The 25,447-nt window shown below is 47.6% G+C and overlaps 1 protein-coding gene and 1 long non-coding RNA gene across 2 annotated transcripts in view; both read left to right on the top strand.

The window, feature by feature from the left end:
* Positions 1-25,447, top strand: part of LOC145879490 (uncharacterized) — a 391,863-nt gene that overhangs the window by 168,405 nt on the left and 198,011 nt on the right. The window lies entirely within an intron of this gene.
* Positions 18,939-25,447, top strand: part of LOC106591991 (netrin receptor UNC5A) — a 45,365-nt gene continuing 38,856 nt past the window's right edge. Inside the window, exon 1 of the mRNA XM_082974965.1 lies at positions 18,939-19,047. Coding sequence (XP_082831091.1) covers positions 18,939-19,047 — 109 coding nt within the window. The remainder of the gene's footprint in view (positions 19,048-25,447) is intronic.

The raw sequence follows: 25,447 nt of genomic DNA on the forward strand, positions 1-25,447 counted from the left end.
CCCTACTGGGTTATTGTATTACAGACCTGATTCCTCTCCCCTCCCCTCCCCTACTGGGTTATTGTATTACAGACCTGCCTCCTCTCCTCTCCCCTACTGGGTTATTGTATTACAGTCCTGCCTCCTCTAATCTCCTCGACCCCTCTGGGTTATTGTATTACAGACCTGCCTCCTCTCCTCTCCCCTACTGGGTTATTGTATTACAGACCTGCCTCCTCTCCCCTCCCCTACTGGGTTATTGTATTACAGACCTGCCTCCTCTCCTCTCCCCTACTGGGTTATTGTATTACAGAACTGCCTCCTCTCCTCTCCCCTACTGGGTTAATGTATTACAGACCTGCCTCCTCTCCCCTCCCCTACTGGGTTAATGTATTACAGACCTGCCTCCTCTCCTCTCCCCTACTGGGTTAATGTATTACAGACCTGCCTCCTCTCCTCTCCTCTCCCCTCCCCTACTGGGTTATTGTATTACAGACCTGCCTCCTCTCCCCTACTGGGTTATTGTATTACAGACCTGCCTCCTCTCCTCTCCTCTCCCCTACTGGGTTATTGTATTACAGACCTGCCTCATCTCCTCTCCCCTCCCCTACTGGGTTAATGTATTACAGACCTGCCTCCTCTCCTCTCCCCTACTGGGTTATTGTATTACAGACCTGCCTCCTCTCCTCTCCCCTCCCCTACTGGGTTAATGTATTACAGTCCTGCCTCCTCTCCTCTCCTCCCCTACTGGGTTAATGTATTACAGACCTGCCTCCTCTCCTCTCCTCTCCCCTACTGGGTTATTGTATTACAGACCTGCATCCTCTCCCCTCCCCTACTGGGTTATTGTATTACAGACCTGCCTCCTCTCCTCTCCCCTACTGGGTTATTGTATTACAGACCTACCTCCTCTCCTCTCCCCTACTGGGTTATTGTATTACAGTCCTGCCTCCTCTCCTCTCCCCTACTGGGTTATTGTATTACAGACCTGCCTCCTCTCCTCTCCCCTACTGGGTTATTGTATTACAGTCCTGCCTCCTCTCCTCTCCTCTCCCCTACTGGGTTATTGTATTACAGACCTGCCTCCTCTCCTCTCCTCTCCCCTACTGGGTTATTGTATTACAGACCTGCCTCCTCTCCCCTCCCCTACTGGGTTATTGTATTACAGACCTGCCTCCTCTCCTCTCCCCTACTGGGTTATTGTATTACAGACCTGCCTCCTCTCCTCTCCCCTACTGGGTTATTGTATTACAGTCCTGCCTCCTCTCCTCTCCCCTACTGGGTTATTGTATTACAGACCTGCCTCCTCTTCTCTCCCCTACTGGGTTATTGTATTACAGTCCTGCCTCCTCTCCTCTCCCCTACTGGGTTATTGTATTACAGACCTGCCTCCTCTCCTCTCCCCTACTGGGTTATTGTATTACAGTCCTGCCTCCTCTCCTCTCCTCCCCTACTGGGTTAATGTATTACAGACCTGCCTCCTCTCCCCTCCCCTCCCCTACTGGGTTATTGTATTACAGACCTGATACCTCTCCCCTCCTCTCCCCTACTGGGTTATTGTATTACAGACCTGATTCCTCTCCCCTCCCCTCCCCTACTGGGTTATTGTATTACAGACCTGCCTCCTCTCCTCTCCCCTACTGGGTTATTGTATTACAGTCCTGCCTCCTCTCCTCTCCTCTCCCCTACTGGGTTATTGTATTACAGACCTGCCTCCTCTCCTCTCCCCTACTGGGTTATTGTATTACAGACCTGCCTCCTCTCCCCTCCCCTACTGGGTTATTGTATTACAGACCTGCCTCCTCTCCTCTCCCCTACTGGGTTATTGTATTACAGACCTGCCTCCTCTCCTCTCCCCTACTGGGTTAATGTATTACAGACCTGCCTCCTCTCCCCTCCCCTACTGGGTTAATGTATTACAGACCTGCCTCCTCTCCTCTCCCCTACTGGGTTAATGTATTACAGACCTGCCTCCTCTCCTCTCCCCTCCCCTACTGGGTTATTGTATTACAGACCTGCCTCCTCTCCCCTACTGGGTTATTGTATTACAGACCTGCCTCCTCTCCTCTCCTCTCCCCTACTGGGTTATTGTATTACAGACCTGCCTCATCTCCTCTCCCCTCCCCTACTGGGTTAATGTATTACAGACCTGCCTCCTCTCCTCTCCCCTCCCCTACTGGGTTAATGTATTACAGACCTGCCTCCTCTCCTCTCCCCTACTGGGTTATTGTATTACAGACCTGCCTCCTCTCCTCTCCCCTCCCCTACTGGGTTAATGTATTACAGTCCTGCCTCCTCTCCTCTCCCCTCCCCTACTGGGTTATTGTATTACAGACCTGCCTCCTCTCCTCTCCCCTACTGGGTTATTGTATTACAGACCTGCCTCCTCTCCTCTCCCCTACTGGGTTAATGTATTACAGACCTGCCTCCTCTCCCCTCCCCTACTGGGTTAATGTATTACAGACCTGCCTCCTCTCCTCTCCCCTACTGGGTTAATGTATTACAGACCTGCCTCCTCTCCTCTCCCCTCCCCTACTGGGTTATTGTATTACAGACCTGCCTCCTCTCCCCTACTGGGTTATTGTATTACAGACCTGCCTCCTCTCCTCTCCCCTCCCCTACTGGGTTATTGTATTACAGACCTGCCTCCTCTCCCCTACTGGGTTAATGTATTACAGACCTGCCTCTTCTCCTCTCCCCTACTGGGTTATTGTATTACAGACCTGCCTCATCTCCTCTCCCCTCCCCTACTGGGTTAATGTATTACAGACCTGCCTCCTCTCCTCTCCCCTCCCCTACTGGGTTAATGTATTACAGACCTGCCTCCTCTCCTCTCCTCTCCCCTACTGGGTTATTGTATTACAGACCTGCCTCCTCTCCTCTCCTCTCCCCTACTGGGTTATTGTATTACAGACCTGCCTCCTCTCCTCTCCCCTACTGGGTTATTGTATTACAGTCCTGCCTCCTCTCCTCTCCTCTCCCCTACTGGGTTATTGTATTACAGACCTGCCTCCTCTCCTCTCCTCTCCCCTACTGGGTTATTGTATTACAGACCTGCCTCCTCTCCCCTCCCCTACTGGGTTATTGTATTACAGACCTGCCTCCTCTCCTCTCCCCTACTGGGTTATTGTATTACAGACCTGCCTCCTCTCCTCTCCCCTACTGGGTTATTGTATTACAGTCCTGCCTCCTCTCCTCTCCCCTACTGGGTTATTGTATTACAGACCTGCCTCCTCTTCTCTCCCCTACTGGGTTATTGTATTACAGTCCTGCCTCCTCTCCTCTCCCCTACTGGGTTATTGTATTACAGACCTGCCTCCTCTCCTCTCCCCTACTGGGTTATTGTATTACAGTCCTGCCTCCTCTCCTCTCCTCCCCTACTGGGTTAATGTATTACAGACCTGCCTCCTCTCCCCTCCCCTCCCCTACTGGGTTATTGTATTACAGACCTGATACCTCTCCCCTCCTCTCCCCTACTGGGTTATTGTATTACAGACCTGATTCCTCTCCCCTCCCCTCCCCTACTGGGTTATTGTATTACAGACCTGCCTCCTCTCCTCTCCCCTACTGGGTTATTGTATTACAGTCCTGCCTCCTCTCCTCTCCTCTCCCCTACTGGGTTATTGTATTACAGACCTGCCTCCTCTCCTCTCCCCTACTGGGTTATTGTATTACAGACCTGCCTCCTCTCCCCTCCCCTACTGGGTTATTGTATTACAGACCTGCCTCCTCTCCTCTCCCCTACTGGGTTATTGTATTACAGACCTGCCTCCTCTCCTCTCCCCTACTGGGTTAATGTATTACAGACCTGCCTCCTCTCCCCTCCCCTACTGGGTTAATGTATTACAGACCTGCCTCCTCTCCTCTCCCCTACTGGGTTAATGTATTACAGACCTGCCTCCTCTCCTCTCCCCTCCCCTACTGGGTTATTGTATTACAGACCTGCCTCCTCTCCCCTACTGGGTTATTGTATTACAGACCTGCCTCCTCTCCTCTCCTCTCCCCTACTGGGTTATTGTATTACAGACCTGCCTCATCTCCTCTCCCCTCCCCTACTGGGTTAATGTATTACAGACCTGCCTCCTCTCCTCTCCCCTCCCCTACTGGGTTAATGTATTACAGACCTGCCTCCTCTCCTCTCCCCTACTGGGTTATTGTATTACAGACCTGCCTCCTCTCCTCTCCCCTCCCCTACTGGGTTAATGTATTACAGTCCTGCCTCCTCTCCTCTCCCCTCCCCTACTGGGTTATTGTATTACAGACCTGCCTCCTCTCCTCTCCCCTACTGGGTTATTGTATTACAGACCTGCCTCCTCTCCTCTCCCCTACTGGGTTAATGTATTACAGACCTGCCTCCTCTCCCCTCCCCTACTGGGTTAATGTATTACAGACCTGCCTCCTCTCCTCTCCCCTACTGGGTTAATGTATTACAGACCTGCCTCCTCTCCTCTCCCCTCCCCTACTGGGTTATTGTATTACAGACCTGCCTCCTCTCCCCTACTGGGTTATTGTATTACAGACCTGCCTCCTCTCCTCTCCCCTCCCCTACTGGGTTATTGTATTACAGACCTGCCTCCTCTCCCCTACTGGGTTAATGTATTACAGACCTGCCTCTTCTCCTCTCCCCTACTGGGTTATTGTATTACAGACCTGCCTCATCTCCTCTCCCCTCCCCTACTGGGTTAATGTATTACAGACCTGCCTCCTCTCCTCTCCCCTCCCCTACTGGGTTAATGTATTACAGACCTGCCTCCTCTCCTCTCCTCTCCCCTACTGGGTTATTGTATTACAGACCTGCCTCCTCTCCTCTCCTCTCCCCTACTGGGTTATTGTATTACAGACCTGCCTCCTCTCCTCTCCCCTACTGGGTTATTGTATTACAGTCCTGCCTCCACTCCTCTCCTCTCCCCTACTGGGTTAATGTATTACAGACCTGCCTCCTCTACTCTCCTCTCCCCTACTGGGTTATTGTATTACAGACCTGCCTCCTCTCCTCTCCTCTCCCCTACTGGGTTATTGTATTACATACCTGCCTCCTCTCCTCTCCCCTCCTGGGTTAATACAGTCCTGCCTCCTCTCCACTCCCCTCCCTTACTGGGTTATTGTATTACAGTCCTGCCGCCTCTCCTCTCCCCTACTGGGTTATTGTATTACAGACCTCCCTCCTCTCCTCTCCTCTCCTCTCCCCTACTGGGTTATTGTATTACAGACCTGCCTCCTCTCCTCTCCCCTACTGGGTTATTGTATTACAGACCTGCCTCCTCTCATCTCCTCTCCCCTACTGGGTTATTGTATTACAGACCTGCCTCCTCTCCTCTCCTCTCCCCTACTGGGTTAATGTATTACAGTCCTGCCTCCTCTCCTCTCCCCTCCCCTACTGGGTTAATGTATTACAGACCTGTCTCCTCTCCTCTCCCCTACTGGGTTATTGTATTACAGACCTGCCTCCTCTCCTCTCCCCTCCCCTACTGGGTTAATGTATTACAGACCTGCCTCCTCTCCTCTCCCCTACTGGGTTATTGTATTACAGACCTGCCTCCTCTCCTCTCCCCTCCCCTACTGGGTTAATGTATTACAGTCCTGCCTCCTCTCCTCTCCCCTACTGGGTTATTGTATTACAGACCTGCCTCCTCTCCCCTCCCCTACTGGGTTATTGTATTACAGACCTGGCTCCTCTCCCCTACGGGTTATTGTATTACAGTCCTGCCTCCTCTCCTCTCCCCTCCCCTACTGGGTTATTGTATTACAGTCCTGCCTCCTCTCCTCTCCCCTCCCCTACTGGGTTATTGTATTACACACCCTACTCCTCTCCTCTCCTCTCCCCTACTGGGTTATTGTATTACAGACCTGCCTCTTCTCCTCTCCTCTCCCCTACTGGGTTATTGTATTACAGACCTGCCTCCTCTCCTCTCCCCTCCCCTACTGGGTTATTGTATTACAGACCTGCCTCCTCTCCTCTCCCCTACTGGGTTATTGTATTACAGTCCTGCCTCCTCTCCTCTCCCCTCCCCTACTGGGTTATTGTATTACAGACCTGCCTCCTCTCCTCTCCCCTACTGGGTTATTGTATTACAGACCTGCCTCCTCTCCCCTCCCCTCCCCTACTGGGTTAATGTATTACAGACCTGGCTCCCCTCCCCTACTGGGTTATTGTATTACAGACCTGCCTCCTCTCCTCTCCCCTACTGGGTTATTGTATTACAGACCTGCCTCCTCTCCTCTCCCCTCCCCTACTGGGTTAATGTATTACAGACCTGCCCCCTCCTCTCCTCTCCTCTCCCCTACTGGGTTATTGTATTACAGACCTGCCTCCTCTCCTCTCCCCTCCCCTACTGGGTTAATGTATTACAGACCTGCCTCCTCTCCTCTCCTCTCCCCTCCCCTACTGGGTTAATGTATTACAGACCTGCCTCCTCTCCTCTCCTCTCCCCTACTGGGTTAATGTATTACAGACCTGCCTCCTCTCCTCTCCCCTACTGGGTTAATGTATTACAGACCTGCCTCCTCTCCTCTCCTCTCCCCTACTGGGTTAATGTATTACAGACCTGCCTCCTCTCCTCTCCCCTCCCCTACTGGGTTATTGTATTACAGACCTGCCTCCTCTCCTCTCCCCTACTGGGTTATTGTATTACAGTCCTGCCTCCTCTCCTCTCCCCTCCCCTACTGGGTTATTGTATTACAGACCTGCCTCCTCTCCTCTCCCCTACTGGGTTATTGTATTACAGACCTGCCTCCTCTCCCCTCCCCTCCCCTACTGGGTTAATGTATTACAGACCTGGCTCCCCTCCCCTACTGGGTTATTGTATTACAGACCTGCCTCCTCTCCTCTCCCCTACTGGGTTATTGTATTACAGACCTGCCTCCTCTCCTCTCCCCTCCCCTACTGGGTTAATGTATTACAGACCTGCCTCCTCTCCTCTCCTCTCCCCTCCCCTACTGGGTTAATGTATTACAGACCTGCCTCCTCTCCTCTCCTCTCCTCTCCCCTACTGGGTTAATGTATTACAGACCTGCCTCCTCTCCTCTCCCCTACTGGGTTAATGTATTACAGACCTGCCTCCTCTCCTCTCCTCTCCCCTACTGGGTTAATGTATTACAGACCTGCCTCCTCTCCTCTCCTCTCCCCTACTGGGTTAATGTATTACAGACCTTCCTCCTCTCCTCTCCCCTACTGGGTTAATGTATTACAGACCTGCCTCCTCTCCTCTCCTCTCCCCTACTGGGTTATTGTATTACAGTCCTGCCCCCTCTCCACTACTGGGTTATTGTATTACAGTCCCGCCTCCTCTCCTCTCCCCTACTGGGTTATTGTATTACAGACCTGCCTCCTCTCCTCTCCCCTCCTGGGTTAATACAGTCCTGCCTCCTCTCCACTCCCCTCCCCTACTGGGTTATTGTATTACAGTCCTGCCTCCTCTCCTCTCCCCTACTGGGTTATTGTATTACAGACCTGCCTCCTCTCCTCTCCCCTACTGGGTTATTGTATTACAGACCTGCCCCCTCTCCTGTCCCCTACTGGGTTATTGTATTACAGACCTGCCTCCTCTCCTCTCCCCTACTGGGTTATTGTATTACAGACCTGCCTCCTCTCCTCTCCTCTCCCCTACTGGGTTATTGTATTACAGACCTGCCTCCTCTCCTCTCCTCTCCCCTACTGGGTTATTGTATTACAGACCTGCCTCCTCTCCCCTCCCCTACTGGGTTATTGTATTACAGACCTGCCTCCTCTCCCCTCCCCTACTGGGTTATTGTATTACAGACCTGCCTCCTCTCCTCTCCCCTACTGGGTTATTGTATTACAGACCTGCCTCCTCTCCTCTCCCCTCCCATACTGGGTTAATGTATTACAGTCCTGCCTCCTCTCCTCTCCCCTACTGGGTTATTGTATTACAGACCTGCCTCCTCTCCACTCCCCTACTGGGTTATTGTATTACAGACCTGGCTCCTCTCCCCTACTGGGTTATTGTATTACAGTCCTGCCTCCTCTCCTCTCCCCTCCCCTACTGGGTTATTGTATTACAGTCCTGTATCCTCTCCTCTCCCCTCCCCTCCCCTACTGGGTTATTGTATTACAGACCTGCCTCCTCTCCTCTCCCCTACTGGGTTATTGTATTACAGACCTGCCTCCTCTCCTCTACCCTACTGGGTTATTGTATTACAGACCTACCTCCTCTCCTCTCCCCTACTGGGTTATTGTATTACAGACCTGCCTCCTCTCCTCTCCCCTACTGGGTTATTGTATTGCAGACCTACCTCCTCTCCTCTCCCCTACTGGGTTATTGTATTACAGTCCTGCCTCCTCTCCTCTCCCCTCCCCTCCCCTACTGGGTTAATGTATTACAGACCTGCCTCCTCTCCTCTCCCCTACTGGGTTATTGTATTACAGACCTGCCTCCTCTCGTCTCCCCTCCCTTACTGGGTTAATGTATTACAGACCTGCCTCCTCTCCTCTCCCCTACTGCGTTATTGTATTACAGACCTGCCTCCTCTCCTCTCCTCTCCTCTCCCCTACTGGGTTATTGTATTAGAGTCCTGCCTCCTCTCCTCTCCTCTCCCCTACTGGGTTATTGTATTACAGACCTGCCTCCTCTCCTCTCCTCTCCCCTACTGGGTTATTGTATTACAGACCTGCCTCCTCTCCTCTCCCCTACTGGGTTATTGTATTACAGACCTACCTCCTCTCCTCTCCCCTACTGGGTTATTGTATTACAGTCCTGCCTCCTCTCCTCTCCCCTCCCCTCCCCTACTGGGTTAATGTATTACAGACCTGCCTCCTCTCCTCTCCCCTACTGGGTTATTGTATTACAGACCTGCCTCCTCTCCTCTCCTCTCCTCTCCCCTACTGGGTTATTGTATTACAGTCCTGCCCCCTCTCCTCTCCTCTCCCCTACTGGGTTATTGTATTACAGACCTGCCTCCTCTCCTCTCCTCTCCCCTACTGGGTTATTGTATTACAGACCTGCCTCCTCTCCCCTCCCCTACTGGGTTATTGTATTACAGACCTGCCTCCTCTCCTCTCCCCTACTGGGTTATTGTATTACAGACCTGCCTCCTCTCCTCTCCCCTACTGGGTTATTGTATTACAGTCCTGCCTCCTCTCCTCTCCCCTACTGGGTTATTGTATTACAGACCTGCCTCCTCTTCTCTCCCCTACTGGGTTATTGTATTACAGTCCTGCCCTCCTCTCCTCTCCCCTACTGGGTTATTGTATTACAGACCTGCCTCCTCTCCTCTCCCCTACTGGGTTATTGTATTACAGACCTGCCTCCTCTCCTCTCCTCCCCTACTGGGTTAATGTATTACAGACCTGCCTCCTCTCCTCTCCTCTCCCCTACTGGGTTATTGTATTACAGACCTGCCTCCTCTCCCCTCCCCTACTGGGTTATTGTATTACAGACCTGCCTCCTCTCCTCTCCCCTACTGGGTTATTGTATTACAGACCTGCCTCCTCTCCTCTCCCCTACTGGGTTATTGTATTACAGTCCTGCATCCTCTCCTCTCCCCTACTGGGTTATTGTATTACAGACCTGCCTCCTCTCCTCTCCCCTACTGGGTTATTGTATTACAGTCCTGCCTCCTCTCCTCTCCTCTCCCCTACTGGGTTATTGTATTACAGACCTGCCTCCTCTCCTCTCCTCTCCCCTACTGGGTTATTGTATTACAGACCTGCCTCCTCTCCCCTCCCCTACTGGGTTATTGTATTACAGACCTGCCTCCTCTCCTCTCCCCTACTGGGTTATTGTATTACAGACCTGCCTCCTCTCCTCTCCCCTACTGGGTTATTGTATTACAGTCCTGCCTCCTCTCCTCTCCCCTACTGGGTTATTGTATTACAGACCTGCCTCCTCTTCTCTCCCCTACTGGGTTATTGTATTACAGTCCTGCCTCCTCTCCTCTCCCCTACTGGGTTATTGTATTACAGACCTGCCTCCTCTCCTCTCCCCTACTGGGTTATTGTATTACAGTCCTGCCTCCTCTCCTCTCCTCCCCTACTGGGTTAATGTATTACAGACCTGCCTCCTCTCCCCTCCCCTCCCCTAGTGGGTTATTGTATTACAGACCTGATACCTCTCCCCTCCTCTCCCCTACTGGGTTATTGTATTACAGACCTGATTCCTCTCCCCTCCCCTCCCCTACTGGGTTATTGTATTACAGACCTGCCTCCTCTCCTCTCCCCTACTGGGTTATTGTATTACAGTCCTGCCTCCTCTAATCTCCTCGACCCCTCTGGGTTATTGTATTACAGACCTGCCTCCTCTCCTCTCCCCTACTGGGTTATTGTATTACAGACCTGCCTCCTCTCCCCTCCCCTACTGGGTTATTGTATTACAGACCTGCCTCCTCTCCTCTCCCCTACTGGGTTATTGTATTACAGACCTGCCTCCTCTCCTCTCCCCTACTGGGTTAATGTATTACAGACCTGCCTCCTCTCCCCTCCCCTACTGGGTTAATGTATTACAGACCTGCCTCCTCTCCTCTCCCCTACTGGGTTAATGTATTACAGACCTGCCTCCTCTCCTCTCCTCTCCCCTCCCCTACTGGGTTATTGTATTACAGACCTGCCTCCTCTCCCCTACTGGGTTATTGTATTACAGACCTGCCTCCTCTCCTCTCCTCTCCCCTACTGGGTTATTGTATTACAGACCTGCCTCATCTCCTCTCCCCTCCCCTACTGGGTTAATGTATTACAGACCTGCCTCCTCTCCTCTCCCCTCCCCTACTGGGTTAATGTATTACAGACCTGCCTCCTCTCCTCTCCCCTACTGGGTTATTGTATTACAGACCTGCCTCCTCTCCTCTCCCCTCCCCTACTGGGTTAATGTATTACAGTCCTGCCTCCTCTCCTCTCCTCCCCTACTGGGTTAATGTATTACAGACCTGCCTCCTCTCCTCTCCTCTCCCCTACTGGGTTATTGTATTACAGACCTGCCTCCTCTCCCCTCCCCTACTGGGTTATTGTATTACAGACCTGCCTCCTCTCCTCTCCCCTACTGGGTTATTGTATTACAGACCTACCTCCTCTCCTCTCCCCTACTGGGTTATTGTATTACAGTCCTGCCTCCTCTCCTCTCCCCTACTGGGTTATTGTATTACAGACCTGCCTCCTCTCCTCTCCCCTACTGGGTTATTGTATTACAGTCCTGCCTCCTCTCCTCTCCTCTCCCCTACTGGGTTATTGTATTACAGACCTGCCTCCTCTCCTCTCCTCTCCCCTACTGGGTTATTGTATTACAGACCTGCCTCCTCTCCCCTCCCCTACTGGGTTATTGTATTACAGTCCTGCCTCCTCTCCTCTCCCCTACTGGGTTATTGTATTACAGACCTGCCTCCTCTCCTCTCCCCTACTGGGTTATTGTATTACAGTCCTGCCTCCTCTCCTCTCCCCTACTGGGTTATTGTATTACAGACCTGCCTCCTCTTCTCTCCCCTACTGGGTTATTGTATTACAGTCCTGCCTCCTCTCCTCTCCCCTACTGGGTTATTGTATTACAGACCTGCCTCCTCTCCTCTCCCCTACTGGGTTATTGTATTACAGTCCTGCCTCCTCTCCTCTCCTCCCCTACTGGGTTAATGTATTACAGACCTGCCTCCTCTCCCCTCCCCTCCCCTACTGGGTTATTGTATTACAGACCTGATACCTCTCCCCTCCTCTCCCCTACTGGGTTATTGTATTACAGACCTGATTCCTCTCCCCTCCCCTCCCCTACTGGGTTATTGTATTACAGACCTGCCTCCTCTCCTCTCCCCTACTGGGTTATTGTATTACATTCCTGCCTCCTCTCCTCTCCTCTCCCCTACTGGGTTATTGTATTACAGACCTGCCTCCTCTCCTCTCCCCTACTGGGTTATTGTATTACAGACCTGCCTCCTCTCCCCTCCCCTACTGGGTTATTGTATTACAGACCTGCCTCCTCTCCTCTCCCCTACTGGGTTATTGTATTACAGACCTGCCTCCTCTCCTCTCCCCTACTGGGTTAATGTATTACAGACCTGCCTCCTCTCCCCTCCCCTACTGGGTTAATGTATTACAGACCTGCCTCCTCTCCTCTCCCCTACTGGGTTAATGTATTACAGACCTGCCTCCTCTCCTCTCCTCTCCCCTCCCCTACTGGGTTATTGTATTACAGACCTGCCTCCTCTCCCCTACTGGGTTATTGTATTACAGACCTGCCTCCTCTCCTCTCCCCTACTGGGTTATTGTATTACAGACCTGCCTCATCTCCTCTCCCCTCCCCTACTGGGTTAATGTATTACAGACCTGCCTCCTCTCCTCTCCCCTCCCCTACTGGGTTAATGTATTACAGACCTGCCTCCTCTCCTCTCCCCTACTGGGTTATTGTATTACAGACCTGCCTCCTCTCCTCTCCCCTCCCCTACTGGGTTAATGTATTACAGTCCTGCCTCCTCTCCTCTCCCCTCCCCTACTGGGTTATTGTATTACAGACCTGCCTCCTCTCCTCTCCCCTACTGGGTTATTGTATTACAGACCTGCCTCCTCTCCTCTCCCCTACTGGGTTAATGTATTACAGACCTGCCTCCTCTCCCCTCCCCTACTGGGTTAATGTATTACAGACCTGCCTCCTCTCCTCTCCCCTACTGGGTTAATGTATTACAGACCTGCCTCCTCTCCTCTCCCCTCCCCTACTGGGTTATTGTATTACAGACCTGCCTCCTCTCCCCTACTGGGTTATTGTATTACAGACCTGCCTCCTCTCCTCTCCCCTCCCCTACTGGGTTATTGTATTACAGACCTGCCTCCTCTCCCCTACTGGGTTAATGTATTACAGACCTGCCTCTTCTCCTCTCCCCTACTGGGTTATTGTATTACAGACCTGCCTCATCTCCTCTCCCCTCCCCTACTGGGTTAATGTATTACAGACCTGCCTCCTCTCCTCTCCCCTCCCCTACTGGGTTAATGTATTACAGACCTGCCTCCTCTCCTCTCCTCTCCCCTACTGGGTTATTGTATTACAGACCTGCCTCCTCTCCTCTCCTCTCCCCTACTGGGTTATTGTATTACAGACCTGCCTCCTCTCCTCTCCCCTACTGGGTTATTGTATTACAGTCCTGCCTCCACTCCTCTCCTCTCCCCTACTGGGTTAATGTATTACAGACCTGCCTCCTCTACTCTCCTCTCCCCTACTGGGTTATTGTATTACAGACCTGCCTCCTCTCCTCTCCTCTCCCCTACTGGGTTATTGTATTACATACCTGCCTCCTCTCCTCTCCCCTCCTGGGTTAATACAGTCCTGCCTCCTCTCCACTCCCCTCCCTTACTGGGTTATTGTATTACAGTCCTGCCGCCTCCCCTCTCCCCTACTGGGTTATTGTATTACAGACCTCCCTCCTCTCCTCTCCTCTCCTCTCCCCTACTGGGTTATTGTATTACAGACCTGCCTCCTCTCCTCTCCCCTACTGGGTTATTGTATTACAGACCTGCCTCCTCTCATCTCCTCTCCCCTACTGGGTTATTGTATTACAGACCTGCCTCCTCTCCTCTCCTCTCCCCTACTGGGTTAATGTATTACAGTCCTGCCTCCTCTCCTCTCCCCTCCCCTACTGGGTTAATGTATTACAGACCTGTCTCCTCTCCTCTCCCCTACTGGGTTATTGTATTACAGACCTGCCTCCTCTCCTCTCCCCTCCCCTACTGGGTTAATGTATTACAGACCTGCCTCCTCTCCTCTCCCCTACTGGGTTATTGTATTACAGACCTGCCTCCTCTCCTCTCCCCTCCCCTACTGGGTTAATGTATTACAGTCCTGCCTCCTCTCCTCTCCCCTACTGGGTTATTGTATTACAGACCTGCCTCCTCTCCCCTCCCCTACTGGGTTATTGTATTACAGACCTGGCTCCTCTCCCCTACGGGTTATTGTATTACAGTCCTGCCTCCTCTCCTCTCCCCTCCCCTACTGGGTTATTGTATTACAGTCCTGCCTCCTCTCCTCTCCCCTCCCCTACTGGGTTATTGTATTACACACCCTACTCCTCTCCTCTCCTCTCCCCTACTGGGTTATTGTATTACAGACCTGCCTCTTCTCCTCTCCTCTCCCCTACTGGGTTATTGTATTACAGACCTGCCTCCTCTCCTCTCCCCTCCCCTACTGGGTTATTGTATTACAGACCTGCCTCCTCTCCTCTCCCCTACTGGGTTATTGTATTACAGTCCTGCCTCCTCTCCTCTCCCCTCCCCTACTGGGTTATTGTATTACAGACCTGCCTCCTCTCCTCTCCCCTACTGGGTTATTGTATTACAGTCCTGCCTCCTCTCCTCTCCTCTCCCCTACTGGGTTATTGTATTACAGTCCTGCCTCCTCTCCTCTCCTCTCCCCTACTGGGTTATTGTATTACAGACCTGCCTCCTCTTCTCTCTCCTACTGGGTTATTGTATTACAGTCCTGCCTCCTCTCCTCTCCCCTACTGGGTTATTGTATTACAGTCCTGCCTCCTCTCCTCTCCTCCCCTACTGGGTTAATGTATTACAGTCCTGCCTCCTCTCCTCTCCTCTCCCCTACTGGGTTATTGTATTACAGACCTGCCTCCTCTCCTCTCCTCTCCCCTACTGGGTTATTGTATTACAGACCTGCCTCCTCTCCCCTCCTCTCCCCTACTGGGTTATTGTATTACAGACCTGCCTCCTCTCCTCTCCCCTACTGGGTTATTGTATTACAGACCTGCCTCCTCTCCTCTCCTCTCCCCTACTGGGTTATTGTATTACAGACCTGATTCCTCTCCCCTCCCCTACTGGGTTATTGTATTACAGACCTGCCTCCTCTCCTCTCCTCTCCCCTACTGGGTTATTGTATTACAGACCTGCCTCCTCTCCTCTCCCCTACTGGGTTATTGTATTACAGACCTGCCTCCTCTTCCCTCCTCTCCCCTACTGGGTTATTGTATTACAGTCCTGCCTCCTCTCCTCTCCCCTACTGGGTTATTGTATTACAGACCTGCCTCCTCTTCCCTCCTCTCCCCTACTGGGTTAATGTATTACAGTCCTGCCTCCTCTCCCCTACTGGGTTAATGTATTACAGACCTGCCTCCTCTCCTCTCCCCTACTGGGTTATTGTATTACAGACCTGCCTCCTCTTCCCTCCTCTCCCCTACTGGGTTAATGTATTACAGACCTGCCTCCTCTCCCCTTCCCTACTCTACAACCTGCTGTGCTGGGTGATTGAAAAAATCAACTGTGTTGCTAGAAAAAAAGTGTTGACATCAGTGGAATTGTGAGCCGAGTCCAGTGGGATTTATGTTTTCTCACTTTGTTTACAGAATAATTAGCAGCGAGTGGCTATTTTTTTTTCTTTTTTTCTTTCTTGAATTCAAAGAAACATTGATAAACAACAAAGCTGTCTTCTCCCAGTCCTGTGATAGTCACATCTCCACTCAGACTTTCAAACAGTCTTCATACCACTTCGTATTTCACTCCTTCCTTTCATTCTGTTCTACCCGCCATGTTGATGTTTGCATTCCTTCCCTCCTGCTGTTACTGATTCCATTCAATTCAATATGGGAAACATATGTTAACATTGCCAAAGTATTTGAAATAGATAATAAACAAAAGTGTAATTAACAATAATAAAAAAAAAAAAAAAAGTACATTTACAGAAGTTCCAAAGAGATCGAGACATTTCAAATGTCATATTACGTCTATATACAGTGTTGCAACGAAGTACAAAATGGAAAATAAATAAACATAATTATGGGTTGTATTTACAATGGTGTTTGTTCTTCACTGGTTGACCTTTTCTTGTGGCAACAGGTCACACATCTTGCTGCTGTGATGGGACACTGTGGTATTTCACCCAATAGATATGGGAGTTTATCAAAATTGGATTTGTTTTTCTAATAATTTGTGGATCTGTGTGTAATCTGAGGGAAATATGTGTCTCTAATATGGTCATACATTTGGCAGGAGGTTAGGAAGTGCAGCTCAGTTTCCACCTCATTTTGTAGGCAGTGTGCACATAGCCTGTCTTCTCTTGAGAGCCAGGTCTGCCTATGGTGGCCTTTCTCAATAGCAAGGCTATGCTCACTGAGTCTCTAGAAAGATTTCCGGCGTTGCACCCTGAGCCCTTAACAAGTAACTATCCCCATAACAATAACACTGGTCTTGTTTCATGTTACGGTAACAGTAGTGGATGCATCATAGGCCTCGCTCTTTTATAGGTGCTCTATGTTTTCATAGTAGCTCACCTGCTAGTGACCTTAGCCCAGCGTGCTAGCATCCATCTCCTCTATAAAGCTCTGCTGCTCAGCTAGCTCACCTGCTAGTGACCTTAGCCCAGCGTGCTAGCATCCATCTCTGCTGCTCACCTAGCTCATCTGCTAGTGACCTTAGCCCAGCATGCTAGCATCCAGCTCTGCTGCTCACATAGCTCACCTGCTAGTGACCTTAGCCCAGCATGCTAGCATCCATCTCCTCTATAAAACTCTGCTGCTCACCTTCTAGTGACCTTAGCCCAGCGTGCTAGTATCCATCTCCTCTATAAACCTCTGCTGCTCACCTAGCTCACCTGCTAGTGACCTTAGCCCAGCGTGCTAGCATCCATCGCCTCTATAATACTCTGCTGCTCACCTAGCTCACCTGCTAGTGACCTTAGCCCAGCATGCTAGCATCCATCTCTGCTGCTCACCTAGCTCACCTGCTAGTGACCTTAGCCCAGCGTGCTAGCATCCAGCTCTGCTGCTCACCTAGCTCACCTGCTAGTAACCTTAGCCCAGCGTGCTAGCATCCAGCTCTGCTGCTCACCTAGCTCACCTGCTAGTGACCTTAGCCCAGCGTGCTAGCATCCATCTCTGCTGCTAACCTAGCTCACCTGCTAGTGACCTTAGCCCAGCGTGCTAGCATCCAGCTCTGCTGCTCACCTAGCTCACCTGCTAGTAACCTTAGCCCAGCGTGCTAGCATCCAGCTCTGCTGCTCACCTAGCTCACCTGCTAGTGACCTTAGCCCAGCGTGCTAGCATCCATCTCTGCTGCTAACCTAGCTCACCTGCTAGTGACCTTAGCCCAGCGTGCTAGCATCCAGCTCTGCTGCTCACCTAGCTCACCTGCTAGTAACCTTAGCCCAGCGTGCTAGCATCCAGCTCTGCTGCTCAGCTAGCTCACCTGCTAGTGACCTTAGCCCAGCGTGCTAGCATCCAGCTCTGCTGCTCACCTAGCTCACCTGCTAGTGACATTAGCCCAGCGTGCTAGCATCCATCTCCTCTATAAAACTCTGCTGCCCACCTAGCTCACCTGCTAGTAACCTTAGCCCAGCGTGCTAGCACCTAGCTTATCCTCTTGAATGAAAACAAAGAGAATATCATCTTATACACACTGTTGTATTGCTCAGGTATTACAGAGCCTTGCAAAAGTATTCATCCCCCCTGGTGTTTTTTCCTATTTTGTTGCATTACAACCTGTAATTTAAATAGATTTTTATCTGGATTTCATGTAATGGACATACACAAAATAGTCCAAACTGGTGAAGTGAAATGAAAAAAATTACTTGTTTCAGAAAAATTCTAAATGAAAAGTGGTGCGTACATATGTATTCACCCCCTTTGCTATGAAGCCCCTAAATAAGATCTGGCGCAACCAATTACCTTCAGAAGTCACATAATTAGTTAAATAAAGTCCACCTGTATGCAATCTAAGTGTCACATGATCTGTCGCATTATCTCAGTATATATACACCTGTTCTGAAAGGCCCCAGAGTCTGCAACACCACTAAGCAAGGGGCACCACCAAGCAAGCAGCACCATGAAGACCAAGGAGCTCTCCAAACAGGTCAGGGACAAAGTTGTGGAGAAGTACAGATCAGGGTTGGGTTATAAAAAAATATCAGAAACTTTGAACATCCCACGGAACACCATTAAATCCATTATTAAAAAATTGAAAGAATATGGCACCACAACAAACCTGCCAAGAGAGGGCCGCCCACCAAAACTCACAGACCAGGCAAGGAGGACATTAATCAGAGAGGCAACAAAGAGACCAAAGATAACCCTGAAGGAGCTGCAAAGCTCCACAACAGAGATTGGAGTATCTGTCCATAGGACCACTTTAAGCCGTACACTCCACAGAGCTGGGCTTTATAGAAGAATGGCCAGAAAAAAAGCCATTGCTTATAGAAAAAAATAAGCAAACACGTTTGGTGTTCGCCAAAAGGCATGTGGGAGACTACCCAAACATATGGAAGAAGGTACTCTGGTCAGATGAGACTAAAATTGTGCTTTTTTGCCATCAAGGAAAATACTATGTCTGGCGCAAACCCAACACCTCGCATTACCCCGAGAACACCATCCCCACAGTGAAGCATGGTGGTGGCAGCATCATGCTGTGGGGATGTTTTTCATTGGCAGGGACTGGGAAACTGGTCAGAATTGAAGGAATGATGGATGGCGCAAAATACAGGGAAATTCTTGAAGGGAAACCTGTTTCAGTCTTCCAGAGATTTAAAACTGGGACGGAGGTTCCCCTTCCAGCAGGACAATGACCCTAAGCATACTGCTAAAGCAACTCTTGAGTGGTTTAAGGGGAAACATTTAAATGTCTTGGAAGGGGCAGAGTCTCTGACTCTGGTCTGTGTCTCTCTGACTCTAGTCTGTGTCTCTCTGACTCTGGTCTGTGTCTCGCTGACTCTGGTCTCTCTCTCTCTGACTCTGGTCTGTGTCTCTCTGACTCTGGTCTGTGTCTCTCTGACTCTGGTCTGTGTCTCTCTGACTCTGGTCTGTGTGTGTGGTACTCTCTCTCTCTCTGACTCTGGTCTGTGTCTCTCTGACTCTGGTCTGTGTCTCTCTGACTCTGGTCTGTGTGTGGTATCTCTCTCTCTGACTCTGTGTTCAGTAGATGGAGGTTGGAGTGATTGGTCTAACTGGTCTGTGTGTGTTTGTGGTATCTCTCTCTGTCTCTGTGTTCAGTAGATGGAGGTTGGAGTGATTGGTCTAACTGGTCTGAGTGCGGAGTGGACTGTTCCATGTGGCGCAGTAGAGAGTGTACCCAGCCCTCGCCTGGCACCGGGGGCAAAGACTGCCAGGGCATCGACCTCCAGTCACTCAACTGTACCAGCCAACAGTGTCTACAGAGTGAGTATTAACCATGTTAGTTCCTGCACACACACACACACACACACACACACACACACACACACACACACACACACACACACACACACACACACACACACACACACACACACACACACACACACACACACACACACATATACCCGCCCACATACACCCGCCCACACACACACACTCACCCTTTACACACACGCACGCACGCACGCAGTGCGCACGTACACACACACACACACACACACACACACACTTCCAGTTCTAACAGAGGACATCAACAATGCATGTCTATATCAAATAGGAAACACTGTGAGGTAATCAAAAAAAGGTTGAAATGAGAGAAATAAGGTGTAAAAATTAAATGAACACTGAGTATAAACTCAGGAAGGGCACCACCCTACACCGATATACAGGAAGTGCACCACCCTACACCGATATACAGGAAGTGCACCACCCTACACCAATATACAGGAAGGGCACCACCCTACACCAATATACAGGAAGTGCACCACCCTACACCAATATACAGAAAGGGCACCACCCTACACCGATATACAGGAAGTGCACCACCCTACACCGATATACAGGAAGTGCACCACCCTACACCAATATACAGGAAGGGCACCACCCTACACCGATATACAGGAAGGGCACCACCCTACACCGATATACAGGAAGGGCACCACCCTACACCGATATACAGGAAGGGCACCACCCTACACCGATATACAGGAAGTGCACCACCCTACACCGATATACAGGAAGGGCACCACCCTACACCGATATACAGGAAGGGCACCACCCTACACCAATATACAGGAAGGGCACCACCCTACACCGATATACAGGAAGGGCACCACCCTACACCGATATACAGGAAGGGCACCACCCTACACCGATATACAGAAAGGGCACCACCCTACACCGATATACAATATGTTTTATGTTGCAAGTTGATGTCTCTACCTGTGTGAGTGTGTGTGTGTGTGTGGTGTGGTGTGTGTGTGTGTGTGTGTGTGTGTGTGTGTGTGGTGTGTGTGTGTGTGTGTGTGTGCGGTTGTGTGCGGGTGGGTGTGTGTGTGCGTGCGTGTGCGTGCGTGTGTGCGTGTGTGTGTGTGTGTGTGTGTGTGTGTGTGTGTGTGTGTGTCATGTTATACTGTGGAACAGCCATGTCTGACGTCAGGGTCGTTAATTAAACTCAAGTCATGTTTATTCATGTTTATTAATGTTTATTAATGACTCCATGTTGTTGAAGATTAGCAGAGATGAGCTTCGTCGAGGGGCCACACACACAGTCGTCCATGGGCTGCAGGCAGACTCACATGAAAAGGGACCCAAACGTTCACTACAGATCAAAGCAGGGACTCTTATTATGAATCCCAAATAGCGCACTACACAGTAAAAATCAAGGAGAGTTGAAATCAGAGTGTTAAAATATTTAGGGTTAAATTGACTCTACTGGGAATTATCTTAACCCTCAACAGAATAAAACGCTCCCTGGATTTAGTGTTGATAACTAGAGTTAGTGTTGATATTACTAATGATAACTAGAGTTAGTGTTGATAACTAGAGTTAGTGTTGATAACTAGAGTTAGTGTTGATAACTAGAGTTAGTGTTGATATTACTGATGATAACTAGAGTTAGTGTTGATAACTAGAGTTAGTGATGATAACTAGAGTTAGTGTTGATAACTAGAGTTAGTGTTGATATTACTAATGATAACTAGAGTTAGTGTTGATAACTAGAGTTAGTGATGATAACTAGAGTTAGTGTTGATAACTAGAGTTAGTGTTGATAACTAGAGTTAGTGTTGATATTACTGATGATAACTAGAGTTAGTGTTGATAACTAGAGTTAGTGTTGATATTACTGATGATAAATAGAGTTAGTGTTGATAACTAGAGTTAGTGATGATAACTAGAGTTAGTGATGATAACTATAGTTAGTGTTGATAACTAGAGTTAGTGTTGATATTACTGATGATAACTAGAGTTAGTGTTGATAACTAGAGTTAGTGATGATAACTAGAGTTAGTGTTGATAACTATAGTTAGTGTTGATAACTAGAGTTAGTGATGATAACTAGAGTTAGTAATGATAACTAGAGTTAGTGTTGATATTACTAATGATAACTAGAGTTAGTGTTGATAACTAGAGTTAGTGATGATGACTAGAGTTAGTGTTGATAACTAGAGTTAGTGATGATAACTAGAGTTAGTGATGATAACTAGAGTTAGTGATGATAACTAGAGTTAGTGTTGATAACTAGAGTTAGTGATGATATTACTAATGATAACTAGAGTTAGTGTTGATAACTAGAGTTAGTGTTGATATTACTAATGATAACTAGAGTTAGTGATGATAACTAGAGTTAGTGTTGATAACTAGAGTTAGTGTTGATAACTAGAGTTAGTGATGATAACTAGAGTTAGTGATGATAACTAGAGTTAGTGTTGATAACTAGAGTTAGTGTTGATATTACTAATGATAACTAGAGTTAGTGATGATAACTAGAGTTAGTGATGATAACTAGAGTTAGTGTTGATAACTAGAGTTAGTGTTGATAACTAGAGTTAGTGATGATATTACTAATGATAACTAGAGTTAGTGATGATAACTAGAGTTAGTGTTGATAACTAGAGTTAGTGTTGATAACTGGAGTTAGTGATGATAACTAGAGTTAGTGTTGATAACTAGAGTTAGTGTTGATATTACTGATGATAACTAGAGTTAGTGATGATAACTAGAGTTAGTGATGATATTACTAATGATAACTAGAGTTAGTGATGATAACTAGAGTTAGTGTTGATATTACTAATGATAACTAGAGTTAGTGATGATAACTAGAGTTAGTGTTGATAACTAGAGTTAGTGATGATATTACTAATGATAACTAGAGTTAGTGATGATAACTAGAGTTAGTGATGATAACTAGAGTTAGTGATGATATTACTAATGATAACTAGAGTTAGTGATGATAACTAGAGTTAGTGTTGATAACTAGAGTAAGTGTTGATATTACTGATGATAACTAGAGTTAGTGTTGATAACTAGAGTTAGTGTTGATAACTAGAGTTAGTGTTGATAACTAGAGTTAGTGATGATATTACTAATGATAACTAGAGTTAGTGATGATAACTAGAGTTAGTGTTGATAACTAGAGTTAGTGTTGATAACTAGAGTTAGGGTTGATAACTAGAGTTAGTGATGATATTACTAATGATAACTAGAGTTAGTGATGATAACTAGAGTTAGTGATGATAACTAGAGTTAGTGTTGATAACTGGAGTTAGTGATGATAACTAGAGTTAGTGTTGATAACTAGAGTTAGTGTTGATATTACTGATGATAACTAGAGTTAGTGTTGATAACTAGAGTTAGTGATGATATTACTAATGATAACTAGAGTTAGTGATGATAACTAGAGTTAGTGTTGATATTACTAATGATAACTAGAGTTAGTGATGATAACTAGAGTTAGTGTTGATAACTAGAGTTAGTGATGATATTACTAATGATAACTAGAGTTAGTGATGATAACTAGAGTTAGTGATGATAACTAGAGTTAGTGATGATATTACTAATGATAACTAGAGTTAGTGATGATAACTAGAGTTAGTGTTGATAACTAGAGTTAGTGTTGATAACTAGAGTTAGTGATGATAACTAGAGTAAGTGTTGATAACTAGAGTTAGTGATGATATTACTGATGATAACTAGAGTTAGTGTTGATAACTGGAGTTAGTGTTGATAACTAGAGTTAGGGTTGATAACTAGAGTTAGTGATGATATTACTAATGATAACTAGAGTTAGTGATGATAACTAGAGTTAGTGTTGATAACTAGAGTTAGTGTTGATAACTGGAGTTAGTGATGATAACTAGAGTTAGTGATGATAACTAGAGTTAGTGATGATAACTAGAGTTAGTGATGATAACTGGAGTTAGTGATGATAACTAGAGTTAGTGATGATAACTAGAGTAAGTGTTGATATTACTGATGATAACTAGAGTTAGTGTTGATAACTGGAGTTAGTGTTGATAACTGGAGTTAGTGATGATAACTAGAGTTAGTGTTGATAACTAGAGTTAGTGTTGATATTACTGATGATAACTAGAGTTAGTGATGATAACTAGAGTTAGTGATGATATTACTAATGATAACTAGAGTTAGTGATGATAACTAGAGTTAGTGTTGATATTACTAATGATAACTAGAGTTAGTGATGATAACTAGAGTTAGTGTTGATAACTAGAGTTAGTGATGATATTACTAATGATAACTAGAGTTAGTGATGATAACTAGAGTTAGTGATGATATTACTAATGATAACTAGAGTTAGTGATGATAACTAGAGTTAGTGTTGATAACTAGAGTTAGTGATGATAACTAGAGTTAGTGTTGATAACTAGAGTAAGTGTTGATATTACTGATGATAACTAGAGTTAGTGTTGATAACTAGAGTTAGTGTTGATAACTAGAGTTAGGGTTGATAACTAGAGTTAGTGATGATATTACTAATGATAACTAGAGTTAGTGATGATATTACTAATGATAACTAGAGTTAGTGATGATAACTAGAGTTAGTGTTGATAACTAGAGTTAGTGTTGATAACTAGAGTTAGTGTTGATAACTAGAGTTAGGGTTGATAACTAGAGTTTATGTTGATATTACTGATGATAACTAGAGTTAGTGGTGACAGTCTCCACACACTCAGAAATACATACTAGCAAGTCTCCACACAGTCAGGAATACATACTAGCAAGTCTCCACACAGTCAGGTATGTCTGTCTCTAGGCTGCTGGTAGGGAAACCTCGTCTGAAACACAAGGCATAATTTCCTCACTCTGTAGTTTAATTCAACGAGACGATGATAGGTTTATCCTGGACAGAGTACTGACTGTTGAGTACAGAGTACACAGTACTGCTACACAGCCCTGGATATCCCCTTACAGCAGACCACATAACACTCCCCTAATCTCACTCATTAACTACTAAATACCAAGAGGTCCAGTCAGGTCATCGTTTCTCTGTTTCTCTGATTCTCTGAGATGACAGAGAGACAGACAGACAGACAGACAGACAGAGAGACAGAGAGACAGAGAGACAGACAGACAGACAGACAGACAGACAGACAGACAGACAGACAGACAGACAGACAGACAGACAGACAGACAGACAGACAGACAGACAGACAGACAGACAGAGAGACAGAGAGAGAGACAGACAGACAGACAGACAGACAGACAGACAGACAGACAGACAGACAGACAGACAGACAGACAGACAGACAGACAGACAGACAGACAGACAGACAGACAGACAGACAGACAGACAGACAGACAGACAGACAGACAGACAGACAGACAGACAGAATATCAAATATCAAAAACTAGTGCCTATCACTGGGATTGAGCACAACCCTAGGAGCTGGAGCTTGTGGCTTACGCTGATCCTGGTCCACAACACCCAGGCAAAACCCAAGTCTACTGGATGGTAATACCACTTCCTGTTGCCCCAAGTGACCGGTTGAGACGTAATCTCCTGACGTCCTGTTTACCCGGACGGACGTCCAATTTCGCAGTGGATCTTGAGCGACCTGGCTGACAGTATGGGGACAACCCCTCTGTGAAAAAGTTTTCAGTGTTTACACTGAGTGTACAAAACATTAAGAGCACCTTCCTAATATTGAGTTGCACCCCCTTTTTCCCTCGGAACAGCCTCAATTCGTCGGCGCATGGACTCTACAAGGTGTCGAAAGCGTTCCACAGGGATGCTGGCCCATGTTGACTCCAATGCTTACCACAGTTGTGTCAAGTTGGCTTGATGTCCTTTTGGGTGTGGAACATTATTGATACATACGGGAAAATGTTGAGAGTGAAAAACCCAGCAGCGTTGCAGTACTTGATGCTCTCAAACTGGTGCGCCTGGTATCTACTACCATACCCCCGTTCAAAGGCACTTAAATATTTTGTCTTGCCCATTCACTCTCTGAATGGCACACATAAACAATCCATGTCTCAATTGTCTCAAGGCACTTATAGATAAATGATATGTACCCATTGATTCTTGAAGAATATGTGACCCGTCTTCAAGAAGCTACTGTCTTCACAGGAGAGGCATTTTCAACGTTTTTATTTGTATATTTTTTTTTCGTCAAAATGTGTTTTTGGCAGAAATGCCTTCTAGAACATGTGATCTTTCATTTGCTTTTACATTTTCAGATATTATACGTTTCTAATTTTGTCAGAAAGTAATTTTTCATTCATCAAATCGTACTGTTCGCTAGCTAGCAAACGTTAGCCTGCTAGCAAACGTTAGCCTGTGTAGTAATGATCTGTGTTATTTGTATCTCAGAAACCATTTGCATTGCTAGTTAGCTAACAATGAACCTAGTTGGTTTAG

Source organism: Salmo salar, chromosome 05 (genome assembly GCF_965601325.2).
Source record: "Salmo salar chromosome 05, fSalSal1, whole genome shotgun sequence".
Lineage (NCBI taxonomy): Eukaryota > Metazoa > Chordata > Actinopteri > Salmoniformes > Salmonidae > Salmo > Salmo salar.